The sequence below is a fragment of the Tiliqua scincoides genome, chromosome 1 (genome assembly GCF_035046505.1).
Source record: "Tiliqua scincoides isolate rTilSci1 chromosome 1, rTilSci1.hap2, whole genome shotgun sequence".
NCBI lineage: Eukaryota > Metazoa > Chordata > Lepidosauria > Squamata > Scincidae > Tiliqua > Tiliqua scincoides.
The window spans coordinates 216,794,006-216,821,157 of NC_089821.1; the positions used below are offsets into that span (position 1 = coordinate 216,794,006).

Here is a 27,152-nt window from a genome sequence, read left to right on the forward strand (position 1 = left end):
ACAATATTTAAGTATTTACAAATATATACAGAATTAACACACAGAATTTGGGGAAAGTAAAGGAAGACCTGCTATCAGGATATTTAGCCAGGATTTAATATATTCAGGCTATGTATATTTATGTAAAAGTGGAAGAAGAAACATTCAATGCTTGTTTGTTTCACCAGTTACGACAGGGAAGGTTACAAGATCCAATAAAATCCTATGCTTTGAAAATGATCTGTTAAATATTCAAATACCAAGAGCATAGTTTTCCATACATAGCATTGAAAAGTAAATCTTAAAAATTGCAAGGAGGCAGAAAATCAGAATTTTAAAAAGCCAGTGCTTTAAATTTTATTTTACCTTCAGTTTCCTGAACATACTATAAAAATCCACTGTCTGACTTCTTGCTACAATGACCAACCAGCCAGTTCTCTCCCTTCATTCCAACACACGTATATTGTTTAAAATTTCTGCAGAATATCTTTTTTTTAAATACAAAGATAGATAAGAAACTCATGAAATTGTTTTAAAAATTAAAAACTTTAAAAAACTACAGAACAGCTCCAATTCTATTTTCTCTTTTTAAAAAATCTGTTGTACCAAACAAAATTCTTAGTCACTCCTCTTCTGGGCCTTTAAATCAAGGTATATGTTGCACTAGCCTATCATATGTAAGTTATAATCTCCGTAAATTCTGTTTGCTTTTTTTGGTACCAGGAGCTGCTCCTAGTTTAGAAGTTGGCTTCACAGACTTTCCAGTAGCGCAGTCCTTGGCACTGTGGTACTTGCAGAAGCACTTTGTGCAAAAGTCAAAACCACAGCTTTCACGGGTGCATACTGCCCTCTGAAGATGGGAATCGTACTTTGAAGGAGAACCACAGCGATGACAAACTTTCAGACTCTCTGTATTTTTCAAGGTTCTGGCAACCTGTTGAGAAAAGTACACTGAAACATTTATTCTTCCCCTGAACAGAAACAAAAAAGTAGAAACATGCCAGGCCACAGTTCAGAAACGGGGATTAAATCTTAACTCTGTGACACGGGACATACCCTAGCCTCAGATGTGCAAAGGGGAGTGGGTAGCACATAGTACATTCGCCTGAAACTAGGGCATAGGATTAAACACTGACTCCATGTAGTGACTGACTGAGCCACAGTGTTTTATACCCCAGCTTTCCCAGTTCATTTAAAGACAATCTAAGGCCTCCTCTATTTCAAGTGCAAGTGTAGCTTACAGTCAGTTTGTTATACTGCTCCCTCATTTATTTCACATACTTAATTTCACAGCAAATGCTAATTAGACTATATTTGAAGCTATTAGTAATAGTGTTGCAAAATCTCAACAATGCTGCCATTTTAAAATATGTTACCTCAGAAAACTCTGCGTGCCGGCTGTACGAAGAAGCACTCTGGTTATTCTGCTTAGTTGTCTTGATTCTAGATGTAGCTTCAGAAGTGGCATTTTGTGCAGTTCCAACTTTCTGAACAAGAGTTAACGCTTCTCGGTGAAGAGCATATTTTCTTGTATCGGCTTGTTTGCAGTTGTTATTCTGCTGAGAGAAAAGATTCTCATTATGAAAGTCTATTTTGAAATTTTAAAAGGGTAATACTTCAAATTCAACAGCAAATGATATCCTTCATTTACAAAACTTGATGCAAGAACCAGAGACTTTTCCCATAGTAAAGGTACATAGGAAAGGAAAAGTCACAGGGTTACAAATTAAAATTCTGAGCAATGCAGTTATACAGTACTTAACTGTATTTAAATATGGATTTAAAATGCAGATTAAAAAACATTGCTAGATGATAGGATAAGTGCTATAGTAGGGTATGCTAGTCAGCAGTCTCGAAACTGGAGATTGCTGTGCAATGGGAGAGGTGTCTCCAGTGCAACTGGCACTTACCACTCTACCAGGGAGCTGTTCTTCCCCATTGCTGATCTCCCCCAAACTGCTCTCCAGCCTGCCATGGCAGGCTGGAACGCAGTTTGGGGATCAGCGACAGAGAAAGATGGCTCCCTTGCAAAATGGTAAGCGCTATTCATGCAAGGGAAGGAAAAGGTAGGGTGCTGGACTGCAGTCTGGAGAGCCCTGACCTAGGCAAAAGTCAGGAGTCAACTGAGAAAGCAGGTGTGTCGATAGCCCAGCTGTGAGCAGTGAATATCTTAGAAAGGGGCCAAAAGCTAGCAGCTAAGGCAGCTATTCATCTCTCCCCCCCCCCCCAATTCTTGGTCAATTGCAAGAGCAGGAGACTTGAGCAGCTACTGCTTCTATAAAAGCCCCTCACAAAGTTAAGCCATTTCTGCCCAATGTTGCATATACGCAACAGGGACCAAATGGGTACACCTGTGGGCTGGGCAAAAGTGGTTAATCCATTTTGACTCTTAAACCAGAACCAGCCCCCTCCTCAGATTTCCATGCAACATGCAGAAGATTCTGGGAGGAGTTGACTGCGGCCACAAATAGCTGAACAGTAACCCAAGCCAAAGCTTACGGACCTCAAAGGGAAAAAGTCAACAGGTGTTCATTATTATAGTTATGACATCAGAAACTTGTAAGAACAAACCATGGCTTTTTTCTAGCCTAGTATTCTAGATCAGTATTTCTTAACATTTGTCCCCCACTATACCACTTCACATGTTCCATCTATTCAAAGTACCACTGGAAACAACTGGAGATTATAATCTCCAGTTACTTATGGGTCTGGATGTGACTGCAACAAACACCAGTAAGAGGCTCAGGGAGGATGGGAGGGCTTTTTGGAGAGCAGGAAAGCAAGCTTTGGAGCTCTGCTCACTGAGTCTCTTACCACTATTTGTTGTGTTGATAATTGAAAGGGGGGAGGAAGTTACAAAACTTACAGAAATTAACTTTAGTGCTTTGTTATACAGCTGAACAGCCCACTTGTCATCATGTAGAATTTTCTTCCATGTTGTGCTCACTTTAGCCACACTGTTATGAAAAAAATACCTCAGTTATATTAACAAAACATTAAATCTCATCACTTAATAAAATACACAATTCTACAATTACACCTTTGTAACACAAGCAATAAGCTGTATCAGTGGTTCTCAAACTTTTGAGGCTGCTGCCTGATTTAGAGGCTTTTAGAGATTGCTGCCAAGCGGTGGGGCTATAATGTTGATTGGGCAGCACTGCTCCCCCCCCCCAAGTAGCAGCTTGATGCATAGCCTAAACTGCCCTGTCAGGTTTGCAAACCACCAAAGGTTGGGTCATTAACACATAGGAACAGAATTTGCTTTTCTGTCAATGTCTTCACACATTAAATCAAATGATGGTTATTCTGATATATTAGTGAAGGTTGAATTTCTCTTCAGAGTCTTAGCATCACTACCAGATATCTGCTGCCAAGAACAGTGAGCAGAAAATGTAATGCATATGCAGATCTGTATATGGGTACACAAGCCCCTGTACAACGTCTATACTTTTCCATTTATGAAACAAACTCTCCAAATATAGCTTGATTTTCCTCATGCACCACTCATGCACTCTGCACAAGGAAGAGGATCTGTAGAGCTTTACCAAAGCTTATAAGGAATACAGATTGAAAACCTCTATTTTATAAACAACGAACATAGGTGAACTCACTTTATTAAGTCTATATCGCTGAGGTGTCTTAAGATGTTTGCTACTAGATGCCGGAACTCCTTGTTGAACAGCTCACCGAGAATATCCAACTTATCGATTCCCATTTTTCTGCCAATTAGATTTGTAAATCCCATGCTTTCCCTGGAAACCATCTTGTCTAACAAAACAGCCCATGACTTTGGATTTCTTTTACTATTTTTTTTCAAAGTGGAGCAGACAAATTTCTCAAAATGGAGAACTGGGAGCAAATTCTTTTTCTGAATGAAACTGCTATTTGGTGTACCAAGGAGGTTTCCGGCCAATGAGAGAGTATCATTATGTTCAATTGATTCATTGAACTGATTGCCTAACACAGAAGAGTATCCACTGTCTTCATTGTGATTGTCCATTTCATTGGCATCTCCAGTATGCCTCCACAATACCTGGTGGTTTTCTTTGTTATGTACAGGCTTCCCTTCACTTTTGACATTGACATTCTTGGGACTTCCATGGTGCACGTTACTGTACAATAGCCTCTGATACTCTTTAGCACAGTCTTTACAGAACTCATCATAATGAACAATATGAGACTCTTCTGATCTTGTGTCTGTTACAACTGGTTTTAATGGTGAAAGCCCACAGTGAACTTGGTAACAGTTAAAATCACGTTTCATTTTCAGAGTGATTAAGGTTTGTATCAGTATTTTTCTGATTAGTTTCCTATAAGAAAAACAAAACAAAAGTTGTATCAACACAGTGATTGTTACAGAAGACACTTTTATTTGTTTACCTGTATTTAGAGTCAAGGACATCTGCAAGAGGGATCTGAAGGCCTTAGGAATGGACCTCAACAGGTGGGAAACCCTGGCCTCTGAGCGTCCCGCTTGGAGGCAGGCTGTGCAGCATGGCCTTTCCCAGTTTGAAGAGACACTTGGCCAACAGTCTGAGGCAAAGAAGGAAGGCCCATAGCCAGGGAGACAGACCAGGGACACACTACACTTGCTCCCAGTGTGGAAGGGATTGTCATTCCCGAATTGGCCTTTCCAGCCACACTAGACGCTGTGCCAGAACCACCATCCAGAGCGCGATACCATAGTCTTCCGAGACTGAAGGTTGCCAACAGGAGGATTTAGAGTGAAGAGTCATAACATAAATTGTATGGCATTTACCTTCAGATGATTAAAAATATTTTATTGTGCAGGCATAAGTTGCAACAGATTATTTTTGCAAAGATAGACATAGTTTTTGATAGAATGAAAAAAGATTGTAGCTCAGTAATAAAAGCACATGCTTTGCTTACAGAAGGTACTAGGGTTTGGTATCTCCAGGCAGGACAGCAAAAAATTCCTGCCTGAAACCCTGAAAAGTGGCTGCCATCAGCATTGCCAACTGTGAATTACATTCCTAGTATAGAGCAGCTTCTTATATTCAGTTTGGGAAGTTTCAATGGGACAGTAAATATGGCAAATTTAACAAGTATGAGGTTAGATGACCCTGAATTGAATGGTCTCATAAAACCCTGCTGAGCACTCCCCCCCCCCCATCAAACTAAGGGGCCATTAGCTTCCTTTCTGCCTTTTCCAGTTGCAATCTGTGGAAAGACCCAAAAGCCATTTGAGTTCTGCTTCCCCCAAATGCTGCTTGAGGGCTTTCCTTTGGGAACAGTTATGCATCCCCATCCCAGATGATTAATCAGCCCCCCCCCCTTAAGAATAAGAAGAGCCCTGCTGGATCAGGCCAAAGGCCCATCTAGCCCATCTCAGTGGCCCACCAGATACCACAGGGAGCACACATGACAACAAGAGACCTGCATCCTGGTGCCTTCCCATGCAGCTGGAATTTTGAGGTAGCTTACTTCTAAAGTCAGGAGACTGCCCATACCCATCATGGCCTGTAACTTGCAATGCAACTTTTCCTCCAGAAATTTGCCCAATCCCTGAAAAGGGATACTAGTTAGACTATCGGTCCATGTAACTCACAATTGGCAATGCTGATGGCAGCCACTTTTCAGGGATTGGACAATCCCCTTTTAAAGGAACCTAGGCCAGGCAGCATCACTGCATCCTGTGGCAAGGAGTTCCACAGACTAATCACACACTGGGTAAATAAATATTTTTATTTTGTTGGTTCTAACTCTCCCAACGCAGTTTTAGTGGATGCCCCCTGGCTATGATGTTGTGTGAGAGGGAAAAGACCATCCTTCTATCAAGCCCCTGCATGATTCCCCCATTCAGAGGGATGGTGACCTTCCTATGCCAGAAGGCCCTTCCTACAATGATCTTTTCCTAGAAAGCTGCTGCCATCCAGCCATCCACTTTTGGCCAGCTGATGACTTTCCAGACAGCTTGCATCTCGCTGCCTGTACTGTAGGTCCTTTGAATGAAAGGTCAACACACACGCGCGCGCGCGCGCCCTATGGCGCCTCTGCACTCCTAAGGCGGATGCTTTAGGGCCAAGGGAGCAGTGCCACCTCCACCCTCCCTTCCCCCTCAGCTTGACAGAGAAGAAGGTGACCCTGGAGGAGAGCGCGGGAGGTGCGGAGAGGGGTTCGGGCTGGCTGATTATCCACGAGGCCACGCAGTTTGGAGGGCTATGGAGTGGCCCCCCAAGCCCCAGCTTGCTCCCTCCTAAAGGCCAGGAAAGCGCGCCCCCCTCTGCCCCGTATGGCGCGCTGCACAGCCATGCACGGGCCCCGCGCCCTTTCGGAAACGAGCAGGCTCCTTCGGGCGGGAGGTTTACCCTCTTCCCTCTGCAGCTGCAGAGGCCTCCGATCAAGGGCCTTGGAGGGAGGAGGGCTGCCCCCCCCGGAACACGCGTTTCCCCGCCATCCCTTTCACACACGGCCCCACAGGGAAGGGGGGATGGAAAGGGATTCCTCCAGGGCTTGATGGGGAGGCACGAATTAAGCAGAGCGCCTAATGGTTCACGCAAACCCCAAACCCCACCATGAGGGCGCATGCAGCCTCCCACCCCCGACAGACCCCCGCCTCCACCAAGAGGGGGTGACCACCTCCATCCACAGACAGACCGACCCCCACCTTCCATCATGAAGGGAGGGTGACAGACCCATTCAGCCCCCCACCCACAGACAGACCCTTACCCCATCATGAAGTGGGGGTGAGGTACCAATCCACCCCTATTCCCCTGCAGAGACCCCCGCCCTGAAGAGGGCGTGACATGCCCATTCAACCCCCACCCTCCCACCCACAGACAGACCCCTATCCACATCATGAAGAGGGGGAGACATACCCATCCACCCCCCCCCCACAGACAGACCCCCATTCACATCATGAAGAGACCCCAACCCTCTCATGAAGAGGGGGCATAGCCATCCACGTCCCACCATGAAGAGGGGGTACCATATCCACCCACCCACCCTACCCCCCAAGCCCCAGGCACACCCCTAACCCCCATCAATAAGAGGGACGACGTGCCCACCCACCCCACCGCTGCTGGTCGGGAAAGGCCAGAGAGGAGGGAGCCACCCGCCTTTGCGGGCTTTCCGGCCAGCCTGGTCACTACGCGGGAGACACGCCGAGATTCTCCCGCCCGCCCGCGGGACTGGCTCCCTGCAGGCTTCCCTATGCTGGGCCTTCAGGCTGCCCCGCCACCCCTTTCCCCGGGGGACTGAGCCGCAGCCGCCTGTTCCTGCAAGGGGGGGCGTGCGCAGCTGGTGCAGGGCGGTGGGGGACGGCAGGTACCTGGAGTCGGGGGGTCAGTGGCGGGCTAGGCTGGGCGGCGCGTCCCTACTCTGCGTCCAGCCCTGCCTTGTCTGGGCGGAATACCTTTGCCGGGTACTTTTAAAAACTTTGAATCTGGTATCCAAAACCCGGGCAGCCAATGGAAAGCGGGCGGCGGGCACGGCCGCCAATGCGGCTGCGGCGGAGAGGCGGCGGCCAATGCCGGCGGGCGAGGGGAGGGGCTGCCGTTGGGGGCGTGCCGGCTCCCTCCACCTCTCGTGCTCGCTTTCGTCAGGCTTGAAGGTGAACAGCGCGAGCCTAGAGAGGGTTGGGAGGATGTGCTGGCTGCGACGCGCGCCGGCGGGCTTCAGGGGGGTGCGTGCTGCGGCGCGCGCCCTGGGGCTCGAAAGAGCTCGCGCTCTTCGCCCCGCACCGTTCCATTGGGCGGGGCCTGCCTGGTCTCGCGCTCGCAGAGGACTCCACCTCTGTTCGGGAGCGCCTAGTCCAGCAAACGCCCCGCGCTCTTTCTCTCTGGCCCCACCTGGCACAAGGGAGCGCTGCAGCTGCTCAACCCTCTCCCAAGCAGCAGTGGCTACGTGTCCTGCCCCCCCCCTTTCTATAAGGCTGCAACCCTATCCACCCCTTCCTGGGTGTAAGCCCCATTGACTGCAATGGGACTTCTGAGTAGACAGGCATGGAGTGGGCCCTGTGGCTGCAGCCCTATCTACACCTTCCTGGGAGTAAGCCCCATTGACTGCAATGGGACTTACTTCTGAATTGGAGCCTGTTGCACATCCTGTTGGATTAGATTTATTACAAATGTGGTAATTTGTGTGGGAGAGGATACTTTGCACATTTCCGCATTTGTATTAGAGGTAATAGTTCTTGAACCTTATGGATGAGTCAAGCCTATGGCAAATACCATCGAAGGAAGGGCTACTGAGAAAAAAGACAATCATCTCAACAAGGCCAGTCGTGGAGCTTACAAAAAAAGGAAGATTGTAAGTTTAATTAGAAAAGCCCTTCATACACTTATTGCCAGAGCCCATCCAATGGAAAACACAGATGTACTCAAGACAAATACACTGATCTTAGTGTCCTGTGGAAAAGGGTAATTGTTAGATTTGTGGACATCATTCTCAGTTCATCCACTATCACCACCATTCTGTACTACATTGAACTTTCATATTATAGAATGCATAATACCACCAAGCCTGCCAAATTCCTCTGTTGGTATAAACCTTCTCTGATTTCCCTCAGAACCCAAACCTGTATAAGTTACCTTGAACATTTGACTGCTATTACTATTACTACTACTATTATTACTATTATTATTATATAATTACTGTTAATAATACCACTTTTCAACAGAAAGTTCACAAAGCGGTTTACAGAGAAAATCAAACAACTAATGGCTCCCTGTCCCAAAAGGGCTCACAATCTAAAATGATGCAAAAGAACACCAGCAAACAGCCACTAGGAAAGACAGTGCTGGGGTGAGGAGGGCCAGTTACTCTCCCCTTGCTAAATAAAAGAGCACCCACTTAAAAAGTGCCTCTTACCCAGTTAGCAGGGGTAATACTTGTATTATGATAGACATAAGCATTTCAGGTCTATAGCATGTGTTCTCCCATACTGCCCTCCAAGTTGCCTGGCAATAAATGCTTAAAGCTACCTTTATGCTTAATTCTGCCCGGACCACAGGTGTACGCATTTGATCCCTGTTGCATATATGCACCCTTGGGCAGAAATGACTACCTCCTTGCTTACCAGGTAAGAGGCACTTTTTCAAGTGGGTGCTCCTCTTTTATTTAGCAGGGGGAGAGTAACTAGCCCTCCTCACCCCAGCAGTTTCTTTTCTAGTGGCTGTCTGCTGGTGTTCTTTTGCATCTTTTTAGATTGTGAGCCCTTTTGGGACAGGGAGTCATTAGTTATTTCATTTTTCTCTGAAACAGCTTTGTGAACTTTTGTTGAAAAGCGGTATGTAATTACTGTTGATGGTGATTACGACAACTGAACAGAGTTGCCTTTAATTTTGTTTTGCTCTGAAAAACATCCCAAAGACTAGATAGTAAAGGCTGTCTGAAATGCATATGAAAGATTCTAACTCCCAGTCATTATCATGCTATGCAACTTAAAATTCTTCAATCTATAGCAGCATGATACAAAAACAAACATGGGAGTCTACAGAGATGCTGGGAGAAGTCTTCCAGGAACATCAATAAATTGAATTTTTCTAGCTAAAAATCACAAGATTTAACATTTAGAGTTCTTACATTTAGAACATAGCAAGTTTGTCTTTTCAGCAGCTATTTTTTAATCATAAATATATTACCTCAACCTAAAATATACCAGAGAAGATCTTACTGTAGAGTTATGTGTCCTTGTTAGAAATTGAAATCATGGATTTGTCTGAGCTGAATTCTCCCTGTTTGGGATGAGTACAGTTAAGAGTTTTCCACTGAAAGATTACTGGCTCAGAGAAAAAGCAGGAGGAAGATTTCCAGCCCCATGTAAATGATCACCCTGAGGCAAATGCAGTCTCACCCAGGTTAGATGGCATTTTAAGAGTTGATTATCTTTTCACAGGATAATTCACAGCTGTAAGGGGCACAGAGAAGGAAACTCCCCTGCACAGAAAACCAATTTCATTGAATTTCTTGGTTAATTCAGGGAGGCAGCAACCTCCTGAAGAGCAGAAACAAGGTTAATGTTAAGCATACATTTCTGTACTACCAACTAAGCCCATTTGTATTTCATTACACTGGTATCTTTACTGCATTTGGTATGATATTGCTGGGAATCTGATATGAGCACTGCAGCTTGCATACTAGCATTTGGATAGGGGAACTTCAGATCTCAAAACAATGCAAAGGAGTAGTGCCAGATGCAAGGGAGTGGCACTAAGATTCAGGTCTCTTGTTATCTTGTGTGCTCCCTGAGGCATCTGGTGGGCCACTATAAGATACAGGAAGCTGGACTAGATGGGCCTTTGGTCTTATCCAGCAGGGTTCTTATGTTCTTAATGCCACTAACCAATTTATTACCTGGTGCAGGTATATGAAAAGAAAAATGATCACTGTCTTGACTTGAAAGGAGGAGCATCAAAATACAGCAGAACCTCCAAAGTTGACCACCTCCTTAAGTTGACCTAATTTTCACAGCATGGACAGACACTGCATATACACTATGGGAGATCAACCTTGCTATATTAACCACCTCCGTAAATTGTATCTTGACCACTTCGACCATTGCACAGTTGCCCACTGAAAGCGATACTCTTGACTAAGGCGTCATCAGATCATTTAAAATGCACTACCAAGCCCAGCTCCTAAAGTGGGTCACTGCGAAAACACAAATCTCTTCTCTGCCTGGGGAAGCAAGTTCTTGTGCTGCATCAATTAATGTACTTGACTGTGTTTTCTGGATCAGTTCTGCTTGGAATAATGTTCAGCCAGAAACAATACAGAAGTGTTTCAGGAAAGCAGGATTTCTCACAACCCCAGACCTACATGTTGCACCCCTTTCAGACAGTCCATCTTCATCCAAATTTGATGGGGTAGATTTTGAAGAATTTGTTGCAATTGATGATGAGGTTGCAACCTGCAATGAACCTGATCCGGAAACAATATTCCAAGCAATATTGTCTGAAGTACAGCCCAGCAGAGAAGTGAAGGACGCACCCGGGAAAGTGGAAGAAGAAAGTGAGGACGACATGGATGCAGAGATTCCAAAGGAAGGGGATGTTGGGCATCTGATAAAACAGTTGAAGTCAAATGCCGTGAATAAATGTCCAGGCATGTTGAATGGGATAGCCAGCACTGATAGTGCATTCTCTTCTTATCCTTACCCAAAAAGAAGAAGCAAACCAGGATTGACTCTTTTTAAAAAAAAAAAAAAATTCACATACAGCATATGTATGTATGTAATATAAATAATTCTGAATGCATTTTTTCTCTATCTTCACTGTATATATTTAGGTATGGTATCTGTAATAAAGACTAAAAATATAAGTACAGTATTACATATTTTTCCATATGTTGACTACCTCCCTATGTTGACCAATTTCCTCCATTCTCTTGGGTGGTCAACTTAAAGAGGTTCTACTGTATTAGAAATAGTCTACCAAATGAGAAGATGCCCAATAGTTTTAATTTCTAGTAGACTGGAATGTTAGAAAGCAAACCCCAAACAAGTCACAAAACTGCTTCCATTCTGCAAAGGCCTGAAATCATCTTACCTTTAGAAAAAGTAGGAAATATTATCCTAATATGCCATTTAAAAGCATTTTCTCATTATAGTAATTTTTATTCTACTTTAGGCTTGCAGAGAACTTATGAACTATACAACTCTCTCATTCTTTCTAGTTTTCTGGTTGAGGGGAGACCAGAGGGTAGCTAAAATATCATGCCCCTGTTTTAAACAAGGGAATGCCTGGACAAACTTCTTTGAAGCTAGTAGAGAAACAAAGAGCTCTACACACGCAGCATAATCCTACTCATGCCTACTCAGAAAGCAAGTCCCATTCTATGCAATTAGACTTACTCCCATGAAAGAGTGTACAAGAATGCAGTCGCAGTCTCTAGTAAGAACTCTGAGGCTGAGAACAGGATTGGCTCTAACTGTGCCAAATCTTGAAGTTGCTAAAGTGATTCTCAGTACCCATGCATGATTAAAAAGTAGAATAGCAAGGAACTTGGATAAGAGCAGCGAAGAGTGTGTGAGACATTGTTTTGCTTACTTATAAGTTGAACTCCAGGTTATCTATGTACTCCAGATACATAACTCCAGGTGCATAACCTGAAGGACTCCCATCTCCAAATGAATGTTTTTACATGGAGGCATTCAGGGGAGATCCTGGTTCAGGCCCCATCACTCTCAGAGGTGGCTGGTGCATATTCAGGATACAGCCTTCTCAGTGGCTGTACAACTCCATACTCTAGTAAATACAACAGGCCAGGTCTCTTCCTGTATTCAGGAGGCTAATTAAGATGACCACAACCACCTTCTTCTGGTGGGGCCTTTGCTGTAGTTGACTAATAAAATCACCTGGCCTTCTAGATTGCTGTGGTTTGCTGTTTTATGGCTTTGTTGCTTTTAGAACTGCTTGCTGTTTCATGATGGTTCACCTTTTTAAAAAAAATTGTGAGCCACCTTTTTGAGTTGAAAGGCAGCCTATGCAATGTATAAAATAAACTAAGATATTCTCTTTACACTCTCACATAATACCAGAACCAGGGGACATCCACTAAAATTGAGTGTTGGGCGGGTTAGGACAGACAAAAGAAAATATTTCTTTACTCAGCGCGTGGTCGGTCTGTGGAACTCCTTGCCACAGGATGTGGTGCTGGCGTCTAGCCTAGACGCCTTTAAAAGGGGATTGGACGAGTTTCTGGAGGAAAAATCCATTATGGGGTACAAGCCATGATGTGTATGCGCAACCTCCTGATTTTAGGAATGGGTTAAGTCAGAATGCCAGATGTAGGGGAGAGCACCAGGATGAGGTCTCTTGTTATCTGGTGTGCTCCCTGGGGCATTTGGTGGGCCGCTGTGAGATACAGGAAGCTGGACTAGATGGGCCTATGGCCTGATCCAGTGGGGCTGTTCTTATGTTCTTATGTTCTTATTCTGCACAAACAGGCTTAGACTTTGAAAGATGCTTCCTTTGGCAGAGCACAGAGACAACCAGTCAGAGACGAAACTTACAAAGTGTGGTGTCTGTTGTCAAGGATCATAGCCATAATAATTTTCCAATGACAGACCACTGATTCAGACTGAAATCCCACTGCAAGTCAACAGAATTTACTTCTAAATTTTAGATTAATACTGTAATAACATCAACTTTGTTATTACAGAGCGTGATACCATAGTCTTTCGAGACTGAAGGTTGCCAATACTTATACTGTTATTGCACTGAATACATTTTTGATTGAGAATCATCACAAGAGATTCCAGTGTTCCACTTAGAGTGCAGCAACACTTAGAGTGCAGCAAATACCAAAGTCTTTCGAGTCTTTCGAGACTGAAGGTTGCCAATACTTATATTGTTATTGCACTGAATACATTTTTGATTGAGAATCATCACAAGAGATTCCAGTGTTCCACTTAGAGTGCAGCAACACTATCCTTTCAAGAATAGAAAATAGGATCACTCTAAGACCAAACTTACTTAAAATCCTCTACCTGAAGAAACAGTGGTAATTACAAAAATATTACAGCTTTTGCTTCAAAGAACTGTTTTGCATAAGTCCTACTTTAGCGCTTGGGGGGGGGCAGAGAGATACTTCTGAATTAGGTGGGTCCAAGCAAACTGATGTGTAGCTAGTTTGGTTGCTTTTCCATACCTGTGATGATAGAACATGAAGATCATCTCACTCTGGTGGGATCACTTTCTGAAATTACTTCCATTAGAATTTCATAGTCCGCATATTCTTTTAGGGACTGTATCATTTCCTGCAGCAGTTCTTCCCCCAACATGAACCTTTCAATGTTATGCACGGATCTATTTATCCTGTGATCAGTAACCCGATCTTGCGGAAAGTTGTAGGTTCTGATCTTTTCAGATCTACCTTTGGTTCCAGTCTAGTAGGAAGAAGAAAAATCATGGTCAGTTACCATTTTTATGCTCCCTTTTACATTTAAATTGAATATTTAGGTAATGGCCTTCCCTCGAGTACACACACAAACACAGTGTGTGTGTAGCTATAGATAAAATGTTATCTAAATAAATAAATCGAGCATCGTTACTGATACATGATAGAGTACAGCAAAAAACCCTCAAAAATCAGTCATCTTGCAATCAGCTTACAATCTAGAGTGCACCAGTGAAGAAGATAACAAAGAAAGAGAACTGTAGTACAGGTTAACTTTTTATTAGAGAATGTTTCAATTTTAAAAGCAGAAAAACAACTGGGTAGAGAAAACAAGATCCTGAAACGCGGTTACATACGTTGAGAAAGTATTGTCAGTCACAAGCATAGAGCATTCGAGTCTGGTATGTAAGTCCGTTCCAGGGGGTTACAGGTGGTAGGCTGGAAGTCCATAGGTCACTAGATTCAAAGCTAGAGCGAGACATGCTCACTCTTGCCTTGCACGTGGCCACTTGATCTTAGCCAGCGGCATTCGCCAATTATGTTTTAAGGGCATGAAGGTAAACTTTTATGGGCATTAATTTCGAAATTGGGTCCTAGCAGGCTGATAGGCAGCTATGTCAGTTGCTAAACATTATTGGGTTGAATCCTAAGACCACCCGTGCTGTCTCTTGCCTAATTAACAGAAGCTAACTCTGTGCCATTATTGGGGATTTCGCCCCTCCCACAGCAGCTGCTCACACTGCATCCCAAAATGTTCCTAAGGATTCTCCCAACCCTGAGGAGAAGTTTTTGTAGGGAGGGGCTTGAGTAAGATAGCTTATACAGACACCCTTGTACCTCACTACTTAGGATGTAACACTTTGAACGTAAGAGACATACATAACACAGGAAGCCCTCATTATCTGTGGGGGTTGTTACTGGAACACTTGTGAATACCACAATCTGTGGATGTTCAAATCTGTGCTCCGGTTGTGTCCAGAGGGTAAACTGAGGGCAGGGCAGGGATCTGTGCACAGCCTCTCCAACTCTCAATGCCTGTTTCAGGTAAAAAAGTGACTTCCGGTTTTCCCGAGCAACCAGAAGTGACTTTTTATGCCCTTATAAGGCTTTCTGATGTCCGGGGAAGCCCTGTGACACTGGGCACTATTGACACAGTCAATAGTAAGAATGTACATACGTTTGATACACGTGTATGAACCTCCTGATTAGGTAGCAGAACTAACTAAGAAAAAAGATGGGCATGTGTGAGAGATGCCCAGAGAATGACACTAAAGGAAGCTTCTGCCCTTGCATATACTGTAAGTCCTACAGAGACAGAATTACAAACTTGCATTGTTTTTTAGGACCACCGTGGGCCAGATGAATATATGATTTGGGGTCGAGGGCTGGCTCCTGTTCTAGATCATTGTGCTTTCAAAAACCATCAAGTTTCCTCCATCACACATCATAACCTATTAACATTCTAAGCTTCATTTTGTGTATCTCTTCCTTCTGCCTCAGCCAACTTTCTTTTCCAATTCTTTCCCATCAGCTTGTGTTTCCACATCGTATTTGCTACAGATGCTTTTTCACACTATAATGCAATCTCACCCTCCAGACATGATGTCATTCCTTGTCAAAATAAACATTACCTGAATCTTTCTGGCCATTTCTCTCTTTCTTGTCTGTTCTTCAAGTTTTTTACTGTATAGTTTAGCACGAAGCTTCTGCATAGCTTTTTCTCTATTCTTGATTTGAGATCTTTCTTGCTGACATTCAGAAACAACACCTACAACAACAAGAAACATAGATAGTGGGCAGGAATAATATGAATATAGAGAGAAGACTAAAATTCAATAAACTTGTTGAGATCTAATAAGCATATCAGACTTATACAAATGAAAATTTAAAACTATAACACTATTATTTTACCCCCAAAACATCAGAGCATGGGAAGTATACATTCATTGAGAACTGTGTATGCTTCCCGAGGCTTTCCTAAGCAGTTTTGAAGGTTGGGGAATAGAAAAATATTGAATGAGCTACAAATAAAATAGATTTGTAAGATAATGTAAAGTGTCTTTCTGGCTGTACTTAACTACTAGCAAAAGAAAAAAAAAACCACAGTGTTACATGTGACAAGAAGAAGAGGCCAAGTAAATAAACTTTTTCCAGTATTATTTTAATAGCACTTGTGGGAATTCAAATGAATGTATACTTCTGTATGAAAATATTCAGGGAGGTGAAAATTGCCCCAAAGGCTGTAAACTATGGAAGTACTTTTAAGCAACTAAGGACCCGATCCTTTGTGGTGCACCGCCTGCGGTGGCTGTCGTAAAAGTGCCATAAGGCACTTTATCACTGGCAGTAGACACCCTGCACACCAGTGGAGAGGGCAGCACCAAAAGGACGCACTGCAGGAGCATCAGATGATGAGTATCCATGCCAGGTGGCAGGGAAGCTTTTCAGGGTGGGGAGAGATCAGGTGAAAGGCAGGGAAGGGACGAAACTGGGCAAAGAGAAGGCAGGCCAGCAGGCAGATCAGGCCCCAGAGAGGGGTAGGGATGGTGGAAGAGTCTGCTGCTGAATCCTGTGCCCTCTCCTGAGCCACCTGACATGGGCCTACTTAGTTCTGCACCCACTAAATAGTGGCATCAGTGGAACTTTACAGGGTAAGGGAACCAATGCAGCAACTGTTACCCTGCACATCCCTGATCTTGTCTGATCTTGGAAGCTAAGCAGGGTCAGGTCTGATTAGTACTTGGATGGGAGACCGCCTGGGAATACCAGGTGCTGTAGGCTTATACCATAGTCTTTCGAGACTGAATGTTGCCAACCAAGGGAACCAATGGGCTGCCTGAAATAGCTTATGTGCTTTGTACTTGCACCAAGTTACACAGTCACATAGAGTCACTTTGCCTGAGTTTTTTATACCTAAAAATGTAAGTACAATGAATGTACTTACATTTAGGTCTCAGAAAGCCTATGTATCATTTAGGTCTCAGAAAGCCAGGATTGCCAGCAGAATTTGTTTACTGTACATTTGATGGGAAATCCATATTTGCTCCTAGATTCCTGTGAAATTTCCCAATAATAATTCCTCCCTCTCTCTTCTGACTGGTAGCAGCTCTCTAGGCTCTCAGCAGAGCACTTTCCCAGCTCTACTAACCAAGGTCCTTTTTAAAGCTGGAGGAACATTGGGAACCTTCTGCATGTAAAGCATGTGCACCACTTTTAGGGATAAGTTGTGAGAAGAGATTCGCAAGGTTACACACAGGAATGGATTCTATCACAATAAAAATCTGTAATTTACCGGTGGGAATGTGGACGATTCGTACAGCACTATCTGTAGTATTTACATGCTGACCTCCGGCTCCACTGGCTCTTTTAGTGTCAATACGCAACTCTTTAGGATTAATGATCAGATGTATCTGTAATGAAAAGACATGCTTTGCTTATCTTTTGTAAACCAACAATAGGAGTTTCTTCTTATTTCAGAAAAAGGCAAAATACATTTTCACTGGAAGATCCAATAGCTTCTACAAGACTTTCCGTTTCTACAAAAAAAAAAAATCCACACTTCTAAATATAGTGAGAATACCTAACAAAAATGTGTTCAATGAGCTATCCCAGGGGTGCCCAAACCTCGGCCCGTGGGCCACTTGCGGCCCGCTGCGGGTCCCCATCCGGCCCCCACGGGGGTCCCCCCACCTCCAATGGGCCCTCACCCCAGCCCGCGCTGGCCCGCCGTGCAAGCTCCGTGCCTTGCTTTCCCTCGCTGCCACTGAGTTCACTATAAAAGGCCCGGCATGCAGGGCCTTTTATAGTGGGAAGGTAACGTGAGACTTGCAGATCTCGTTATTTCCCACTATAAAAGACCCTGCGCGCTTGCCTGCTAGTCTCTTTCTTGCCCATGGGCTGGACTGGGCTCAGCTCCATTTGGCTTGGCTACCCTCCCCTCCTGCAACCTGAGCCAGGGGAGAGAGGGAGAGAGAGAGATCACGAGGGAGGGGAGCCCAGCCCAGCTTGCAGCAGGGCTGGTTGGCTGGCCAGCCGGCCAGGCAGGCAGCAGCAGCACATGGGCAGGCAGGTAGGCATGCTGCTGGGCAAGCAGGCAGGCAACCCAAGCAAGGGAAGGAGGGAGGGGGAGGGGACAGGTGAGCAGGCAAATAGTTGTGTGTGAAAGTGTGGAAGATCCCCCCTCCATTTGTGTGTGTGAATGGGATCATAAACTGGCATGAAGATTCCCCCCCCCCTTATTAGGGTGAATGGGATCATAAACTGGCATGAAGATCCCCCCCTTTTTAGGGTGAATGGGATCATAAACTGGCATGAAGATCCCCCCCTTATTGGGGTAAATGGGATCATAAACTGGCATGAAGATCCCCCCCCTTATTAGGGTGAATGGGATCATAAACTGGCATGAAGATTCCCCCCCTGTTATTAGGGTGAATCATATCATAAACTGGATTGAATTCATTCATTCATTTTCCATCTCTAATATACTCATTTATGTAAATTTATTCAAATTTGAAATGTAAATTCATTCTTTTTTTTTTTCCTGGCCCCCGACACAGTGTCAGAGAGATGTTGTGGCCCTCCTGCCAAAAACTTTGAGCACCCCTGAGCTATCCTGACAGCAAAACAAGATCAAAGCCTCTGATGGACTACTTCTAGTGCCCACATTATACCTCATTTGGTTGGGGTAATATTGCTACAGTCATAGTGCTGGTGTGAATTCTGCCTTTACTCTCTGTCTTAGGCACTCTCTGTACACGATGTACTCCACCTTCAAACTTCATCAGCTTGTATGCTTCAAACCCAGTGATAGTGGCAGATGCATGTCTCAAACCACCTTAAATTTAAAAAAAAGTAATGTAATTGCACAACAATTCTTTGAGTTCATAAAACAATTTATCTAATATGCTCTCATTCAATTTAAGCCATTGTGAGCCAAGCAGGCACTGTGAGCCAACTCAAACTGTCACAATAGTTTAGCAGGATCAGATAATGCTACTGCTATGTGTGAGGGACAACAGGTTAAGACAGGTCTCATACTACATATTTAGGTCTCTTTTAGGGACTTTAGGGTACTTTCAGGAAAAAAAAGGGGCCAACATATGGACCTCAGAACAACTATGGGAATAACAAAAACGACTGTTGTTTTTTTTGTTTTTTTTAAATAGCCCCTACCAATCAATCAATCAATCAATCCAACCTTTATTAGGCATAAAAATTAACACATAGTATCTCTAAACAAACCAATATATAAATATATGTTAAAAAGCAAATAAAGATAAAGGTTAAAACACAACAATTTACTTGCGCGGTAACTTCAGGTTGCTTAGGACTAACAGATTAGCCCTCTTCAAGTTACTCAGGTGTAAAAATTTCACAACTGGAAGGGTCATGAGTTTAGAATCTCCCGCCAACAAAAATTGTAGGCAAACATTCTCAGAAAGACCTTTTTTAGTTCTTAATAATGGGAGAAGGTACTGATCTCTAGGCACTTGATTGCCAACACAGTGCAAAACAATGTGTAAAAGAGAGTCTACCTCTCTAAGGCCACAGTTACAGACTCGTTCTTCCTTCGGGGCATTTCTAAACCTGCCAAGTAGGTCTTTAGAAGGCAACACATTGCAGCGAGCTAATGTAAAAGCCCTCCTTGCGAAGGGGCACTCCAAGAAGGTCAGATACTTTGGTTGTTGACCAAATGTAATACTTAGGTGGAAATTCAGGGGCAAACATTTTTTTTGTGCTGCACCCAGAATATCTTGCCTTTCTATATCAGTTAATCTTGTTATCAGGAGCCTAACAGAAACCTCAGGTGTAGCAGCTCCTTGTAGATCTGCCTCAAGGCCCATTTGTCTGATTTTCTTATAGAAAAGAGCTAAGCAGGGAGATAACAGTGGGTCAGACAGTATCCCTTTTAACAAAGGGTTTTGATCAGCCCTGAAGCACACTTTGGCCCAGTATTTTAAGAAACGGGACCATGCTAGAAACTCCAGCCTATATTGGCCTGTCTCCAGGCAGAGTGCCGCATAGGAAACGCAATGCGGAACACCTAAGATTTTGTATAAAAAATTTGAGTGGATCTTTTCAATCAAATTATTTAATGCTGGCATCCATATAGGAATGCCATACAAAATTTGAGGTGTAACTTTAGCATTAAATGCTTGGAGAGCAGCTAGAACAAATGAGTTACCCCAAGAAAAGAAAAAGCGGGTTATAGCCTGGACAACTAATTTGGATGAGTTAATTACTGTGAGGCGATGGGAAGACCAGGAGTGCCAGTAGTGGAACCGGAGACCAAGATACTGGAATTCCTTGACTTGTTGTATTGATTTACCACTAAAAAGCCAAGACTGCGGTTTCCAAGAGTGCCCAAACACCACAATCTTGGACTTATCATAGTTTAACTGCAGGGCGTTGTTGGTAAAATAATCTATACAGGCGTTAACCAGTCTCCGTAATCCTATTTTAGTGCGGGATATCAAGGCCATATCTTGTATTGGCAACCTTCAGTCTCGAAAGACTATGGTATCGCGCTCTGAAAGGTGGTTCTGGCACAGTGTCTAGTGTGGCTGAAAAGGCCAATCCGGGAGTGACAATCCCTTCCACACCGGGAGCAAGTGCAGTCTGTCCCTGGCCTGTCTCCCTGGCTATGGGCCTTCCTTCTTTGCCTCTTAGCCTCAGACTGTTGGCCAAGTGTCTCTTCAAACTGGGAAAGGCCATGCTGCACAGCCTGCCTCCAAGCGGGCCGCTCAGAGGCCAGGGTTTCCCACTTGTTGAGGTCCATCCCTAAGGCCTTCAGATCCCTCTTGCAGATGTCCTTGTATCGCAGCTGTGGTCTACCTGTAGGGCGCTTTCCTTGCACGAGTTCTCCATAGAGGATATCCTTTGGGATCCGGCCATCATCCATTCTCACGACATGACCAAGCCAACGCAGGCGTCTCTGTTTCAGCAGTGAATACATGCTAGGGATTCCAGCACGTTCCAGGACTGTGTTGTTTGGAACTTTGTCCTGCCAGGTGATGCCGAGGATGCGTCGGAGGCAGTGCATGTGGAAAGCATTCAGTTTCCTCTCCTGTTGTGAGTGAAGAGTCCATGACTCGCTGCAGTACAGAAGTGTACACAGGACGCAAGCTCTGTAGACCTGGATCTTGGTATGTTCCGTCAGCTTCTTGTTGGACCAGACTCTTTGTGAGTCTGGAAAATGTGGTAGCTGCTTTACCGATGCGCTTGTTTAGCTCGGTATCGAGAGAAAGAGTGTCGGAGATCGTTGAGCCAAGGTACACAAAGTCATGGACAACCTCCAGTTCATGCGCAGAGACTGTAATGCAGGGAGGTGAGTCCACATCCTGAACCATGACCTGTGTTTTCTTCAGGCTGATTGTCAGTCCAAAATCTTGGCAGGCCTTGCTAAAACGATCCATGAGCTGCTGGAGATCTTTGGCAGAGTGGGTAGTGACAGCTGCATCGTCGGCAAAGAGGAAGTCACGCAGACATTTCAGCTGGACTTTGGATTTTGCTCTCAGTCTGGAGAGGTTGAAGAGCTTTCCGTCTGATCTGGTCCGGTGATAGATGCCTTCTGTTGCAGTTCCAAAGGCATGCTTCAGCAGGACAGCGAAGAAAATCCCAAACAAGGTTGGTGCAAGAACACAGCCCTGCTTCACTCCGCTTCAGATGTCAAAAGTGTCTGATGTGGAGCCATCGAAGACAACAGTGCCCTTCATGTCCTTGTGGAAAGATCTGATGATGCTGAGGAGCCTGGGTGGACATCCGATCTTGGGGAGAATCTTGAAGAGGCCGTCTCTGCTGACCAGGTCGAAAGCCTTCGTGAGATCTATGAAGGCTATAAAGAGTGGCTGTCGTTGTTCCCTGCATTTCTCCTGCAGTTGTCTAAGGGAGAATACCATATCAGTGGTGGACCTGTTGGCTCGGAATCCACACAGCGATTCTGGATAGACGCTCTCTGCAAGTACCTGGAGCCTCTTTAGTGCAACTCGGGCAAACAGCTTTCCTACAACACTAAGGAGAGAGATGCCGCAGTAGTTGTTGCAGTCACCTCTGTCAACTTTGTTCTTGTACAGCGTGATGATGTTTGCATCCCTCATGTCTTGAGGTACTCCACCTTCTCTCCAGCAGAGACACAGGATTTCATGTAGCTCAGTGACGATGATCTCTTTGCAGCATTTTAGGACTTCAGCAGGGATGCTGTCTTTTCCAGGTGCCTTGCCAAAGGCAAGGGAGTCCAGGGCCACGTGAAGTTCTTCTAGGGTTGGTTCACTGTCAAGCTCTTCCAGCACAGGCAGGCACTCAATGTTGTTCAGTAATTCTTTGGTGACTACATTTTCTCTGGAATATAGCTCAGAGTAGTGCTGCACCCAGCGTTCCATCTGCTGCGCCCGATCCTGGATGACCTCGCCTGCTGCAGACTTCAGAGGGGCAATTTTCCTCTGTGTTGGACCTAGGGCCTGCTTGATACCGTCATACATCCCCTTGATGTTGCCCGTGTCAGCTGCTATCTGTATCTCGGAACAGAGCTGGAGCCAGTAGTCATTAGCACATCTCCTGGCAGTCTGTTGGACTTTGCTGCAAGCAGTTCGGAGGACCTGCAGGTTGCGCTCACTGGGACAGGCCTTGTATGCTGCTTGAGCTCTCCTCTTTTCCTCAATGACTGGTGTCAACTCCTCAGAGTGGGCTTCAAACCAGTCTGCCGCCTTGTTGGGCTTCTTGCCGAATATGGACAAGGCGTTGTTGTAAATGGTATTCTTGAAATGTTCCCATCTGTTGGATGCGTTTGCGTCGGCCGGGCCTGGAAGAGATTCCTCAAGCGCTCGTGCAAATTCCGCCACTTTTCTCTGATCCTGGTTCTTGCTGGTATCAATGTGAGGTCTTCCTTCCTTTTTCGTGTGATACAGTCGCTTTGTTTGCAGTTTCACTCTGCTGCACACCAGGGAGTGGTCAGTGTCGCAGGCAGCACCATGATAACTGCATGTGATCTTGATGCTGGGAAGGCTGGAGCGTCTGGTAAGGATCAGGTTGAGCTGGTGCCAGTGCTTTGATCTTGGATGTCTCTAAGAGACTCTATGTTGGGGCTTTGTGTTGTAGAACGTGTTGCTGACACAGAGACCATGATGACAGCAAAACTCTAGCAGGCGTTGGCCATTTTCGTTCATCCTCCCAGTGCCAAACTGACCTAAGCAAGTGGGCCATGAACTGTTATCAGCACCAACTCTAGCATTGAAATCGCCGAGGATGAACAATGGCTCTTTTACGGGGATCTTCTTGATAGCGGTGGCCAGGTCATCATAGAATTTGTCTTTGGCTTCTGCTGGAGAAGACAGAGTCGGTGCATAAGCACTGATGAGAGTGACAGGTCCTGCTGATGACTGGAGCTGCAGGGACAAAATTCTTTCACTTCCCACAGTAGGTGGGATGATGGATTTCAGCAGGGTATTTCTGACCGCAAAGCCAACGCCATGTTCCCTGGTTTCGTTTGGTGGTTTTCCCTGCCAGAAAAATGAGAAATTTCTCTCCTTGACAGATCCGGAATCTGGCAGCCTCGTCTCTTGAAGGGCGACGATGTCCATCTGCAGTCTGCTCAGCTCCATGTCGATGACAGCTGTTTTGCGTGCGTTGTCTATTTCTTGCAGGTCATCAGAGAAGCCAGGTGTCATTGTCCTAACGTTCCAGGTGCCCAGCTTTAAGGGCAGGAGTTTTCTGTTTTCTGTTGCATGGTGCAGAGTTGTTGATCCGCTTGTCGGTTTTCACCCTAAACCCCATGCACCCCATGAGGTTAACGGACCGTGGCGCGGCAACACCTTACTGGCTGGGGACTGCCCAGCTTAAGGCAGGCGGTAGCTGCCCAATGAGATGCAATGATCTCTCCCACCGTCGGAAGCAGCCCCTGGCGTCATGCTCTACGCCAATCAAGCTAAGACTTATAACCGGTAAACTGCTGCTTCCCGTGTTGTGCCGACGCCGTATGGCGAAGTTGGAGTGTCCTCTCCAGTGCGCGAAGCCTGGGTAAAGAAGGTATGGAGGATAGGCTGTTACCCATGCAGCAAATCCCCCCTCTCCACGTCGCTGGAATGGTCCAATGTAAAGGCAGAAGCCAATACGGTTGGTTCCAGCGGTGTCGCAGGAGTTGCCAGAACGTGACTGTGTTCAGCCATGAACTGCCTCAGGGACTCCGGCTCCTGATTTTGCCTCGAGGTTGACTCCTGAAGCCTTTTCCATAACTGGATGTAGCCACAAGGCAGTGGAGGTTTGAGGTCAGAGTTCATATCTTATATGAACTCTCATATAGGCCATATCAAGGCCTATCAAGGAATATCAAGGCCATATCATCAGCGTACAAAAGTAAAGGAGTTTCCACTGAACCTAATTTGGGAGAATGCGTATCGAAGTTAGCTAAAAAGGGAGCCAAATCGTTGATAAAGAGATTGAACAAAGTAGGTGCAAGAACGCACCCGTTTGACTCCCTTGTTGATTGGAATTGGGGCCGAGAGGCCACCCCTTGGAGATAGTTTCACTTGACAAGAAGTGTTTGAGTGAAGGGCACGGATTAATATTAATAGCCTTTTGTCCAGTCCCATCTTCCCAAGTTTATCCCAAAGTCTATCTATCTATCTATGGCCCCTACCACTAAGCCAGTTAATGCCAAACCAAAAAAACTTTTTCAAAAACACTTTTCAATGCATATTAACTCTTTAAGTTCAATTTTTGGCTTGTCTTTTAACTTTAAGTTCCTCAATTATTTTAGCTAAATTTGAGGGAGTGCTGCCAATGGCATTAAAGCGGACAGTGGTTCACCACCCTCTCTGGATCCCACTGTCTTAGATAATTATCAGCAAGAACTAAACCTCCCATTTCTGGGCAAAGTGGTTGAGTAGGTGGTGCATTTCAGCTCCAGAGGGTTCTGGATGAAGCGGATTATCTGGATCCCTTGCAGTCTGTATTCAGGCAGCCACTGGGGACAGCCTTAATCACCTTGGTGGATGACCTCTGCCAAGGGTTGGATGGAGGGAGTGCATCCTTCCTGGTCCTTTTTGACCTTTCAGCAGCTTTTGACACCATTGATCATGGCGCCCTTCAGGCATAATTGGCTGAGTTGGGGATCAGAAACACAGTTTTGCAGTGGCGCCACTAGAAAACAGGCCCGTGGTAAAGTGTAGGTCTGGCAGCGAACACACAACTGGATATTAAACTGAACTAACAAACAAACTTTTGTTATAAAATAATAAACAGCTTGCTTTATAAACTAATAGCAAGTTGCTACAAAACAGTTACAACTAAGAAGCAACAAAGCAGAAGAATCTGCCTCTCATAAGATGCTACTGAAGCTCTATCAGCAAATGTTGCCTCACATACTGTAGCAACTATGCATCTTTTTAGCACTGAGCTACCAAGCCTCAAGCACTTTACGTTGGGACAATCCCACCAAAATCAATAAGGTTACTTTATTTACTCTTAGGAAAATAAGAACTTACAGCTGCGGTTCTCAAACTCTCAGGAAGTTTGAGGACTGCAGTAAGTCCTTGCGGGGGAAAGCAGTGACACGATCCCCAGGTTTTGTGCCACTGGAATTTGGGAGAGGGTCATTTATCAATATGACCATTGGGGGATGTGAGCCTCCACTGACAGCACAGTGTGCCTTGTCAATTGTCAAAAAGCTGATGGTGTGCCTTGACCATTTTAGTGTCTTGCCAGAGTGCTGCCAGATGAAAAAGGTTGAAAATCACTGTTCTAAAGGCTGGGGAGCTTTGCTGAGGGTCATGCAGAGCTCCCCACACCCCAGGAGGCTGCAGCAGGGACTGGAAAGTACATGCCAGTCCCTGCAGCCCCCTTAGCAACGCGATCCTGGGGATCATGTCACTGCCTCCTCCCTGCCCCTTAAGGGGGTAGAAGCCAGGGCTGTCAGGCTGGGGCATTGTGATACCCTAGTCTGAGAAGCCCTGACTTACACTACAATCCAAGTCATGTTTACTCTAAAGCAAGCCCATGTTCAAATGAGGCTTATTTTCTAGTAAGTGTGCATTAGATTTCAGCCTAAATAAACTACTAATTAAGTTTTCTTCCTTGTTCTTTTACACAGAGGCACTGCATGGTACTGTTAGTTAATCATACAATATTTTGTCAGAATCTATCTCCTCAAAGGGCAGTTTTCAGTTTGTACTTACATGGTAGAAAACTTTATTCAGATTTGACTTAGAAGTAGTCATTTTTACAATCACAGCTCTACAGATGATACATCTGTAAAACAGGAGCTCTTTACCTAAAAGATAGCTTATTTATCTGCCCGATCGATATCCTTGCATGCAATTGTTTTGGCTTCTATTAAGGACCACAACGTTTTGGCTTCTATTAAGGACCACAACAACGGATTAATCCAATCAAGTGCAAGGTCTCTAGAAAAACTGAATGGGAAACTTGACACTGAAGGCCCAATCCTATCCAACTTTCCAGCACGGTGTAGCCACAATGTAGCCTGTGGTAAGAGAACATGTGTTACCATACCTTGAGAAGGCGCCAGTGACAGCCTCTCCACCGCAGGATGCAGCGCACACCCCACTGGCACAATTGCACCAGCAATGGAAAACTGGATAGGATTGGGCCCCAAGTCTATAAGACAGCGATTTTCAACCTTTTTCATCTCATGGCACACTGACAAGGCCACTAGAATTGTCAAGGCACACCATCAGGTTTTTGACAATTGACAAGGCACACCATGCTGCCAGTGGGGGCTCACATCCCCATTGACCCTACTAAGAAATGACCTTCCAGCAAATTCTAGTGGCACACCTGTGGACCACTCACGGCACACCAGTGTGCCATGGCACAGTGGTTGAAAATGGCTGCTATAAGAACTTGCTAATACTCTACTACCTAACTGGTTAATAATCAATGGGCAATGCTTATAGTTTAATTTAAAACTGGTACAAGATGTACAGTAGATACTCAATAATACAGAAAATTTTTGCCAAGTAATCAAGCTCCAATTATCACTTCGCCTTATCTCTGGGTCAATCAGAGGGCAGAGCTTTTAAACTCTGAAAAGTTTCGGTTCTTGCTAAAGCAAGCTCAGTAGAAGCAATGTAGAGATCATTTGTTTCTATAGTAACTTTCCAGCCAAAGTTAACCTTTTATTCTCCTTTTGCAAATGCTGTTGCAGCCTGGTTCTGTTTTGCATTTAGCAGAGATCTGTTTTTTTCAACACCAGGATGGGATCCTCCTTTCCATTTGAAGCAAAGTCCCAGGCTACAATTCAATGCACCATTACTTAAGAATAACACGCATGGAAAGCAGTGGGTCTACTTCTG

General features: G+C 44.9%; 2 protein-coding genes across 3 annotated transcripts in view; both read right to left on the minus strand.

Annotated features, from left to right (window-relative positions):
• Nucleotides 1–13,648, minus strand: FBXO5 (F-box protein 5). 2 transcript variants are annotated; one of them, XM_066615758.1, is made up of 5 exons: nucleotides 13,597–13,648; nucleotides 3,594–4,292; nucleotides 2,846–2,936; nucleotides 1,356–1,535; nucleotides 1–913 (listed from the first exon to the last, which is right to left on the minus strand). In XM_066615758.1, exons 1-5 carry the CDS (start codon nucleotides 13,620–13,622, stop codon nucleotides 662–664), a joined length of 1,248 nt encoding a protein of 415 aa, XP_066471855.1. In that variant the 5' UTR covers nucleotides 13,623–13,648; the 3' UTR covers nucleotides 1–661. The 2 variants fall into 2 exon arrangements, with proteins under 2 accessions (XP_066471855.1, XP_066471846.1); XM_066615749.1 differs by having other exon boundaries at nucleotides 1,356–1,538.
• Nucleotides 13,028–27,152, minus strand: part of MTRF1L (mitochondrial translation release factor 1 like) — a 20,024-nt gene continuing 5,899 nt past the window's right edge. Inside the window, exons 4-7 of the mRNA XM_066615772.1 lie at nucleotides 18,516–18,679; nucleotides 17,138–17,255; nucleotides 15,477–15,613; nucleotides 13,028–13,834 (exon numbers count right to left, since the gene is read on the minus strand). Of these exons, the coding sequence (XP_066471869.1) occupies nucleotides 13,619–13,834; nucleotides 15,477–15,613; nucleotides 17,138–17,255; nucleotides 18,516–18,679 (635 nt within the window). The 3' untranslated portion in view covers nucleotides 13,028–13,618. The remainder of the gene's footprint in view (nucleotides 13,835–15,476; nucleotides 15,614–17,137; nucleotides 17,256–18,515; nucleotides 18,680–27,152) is intronic.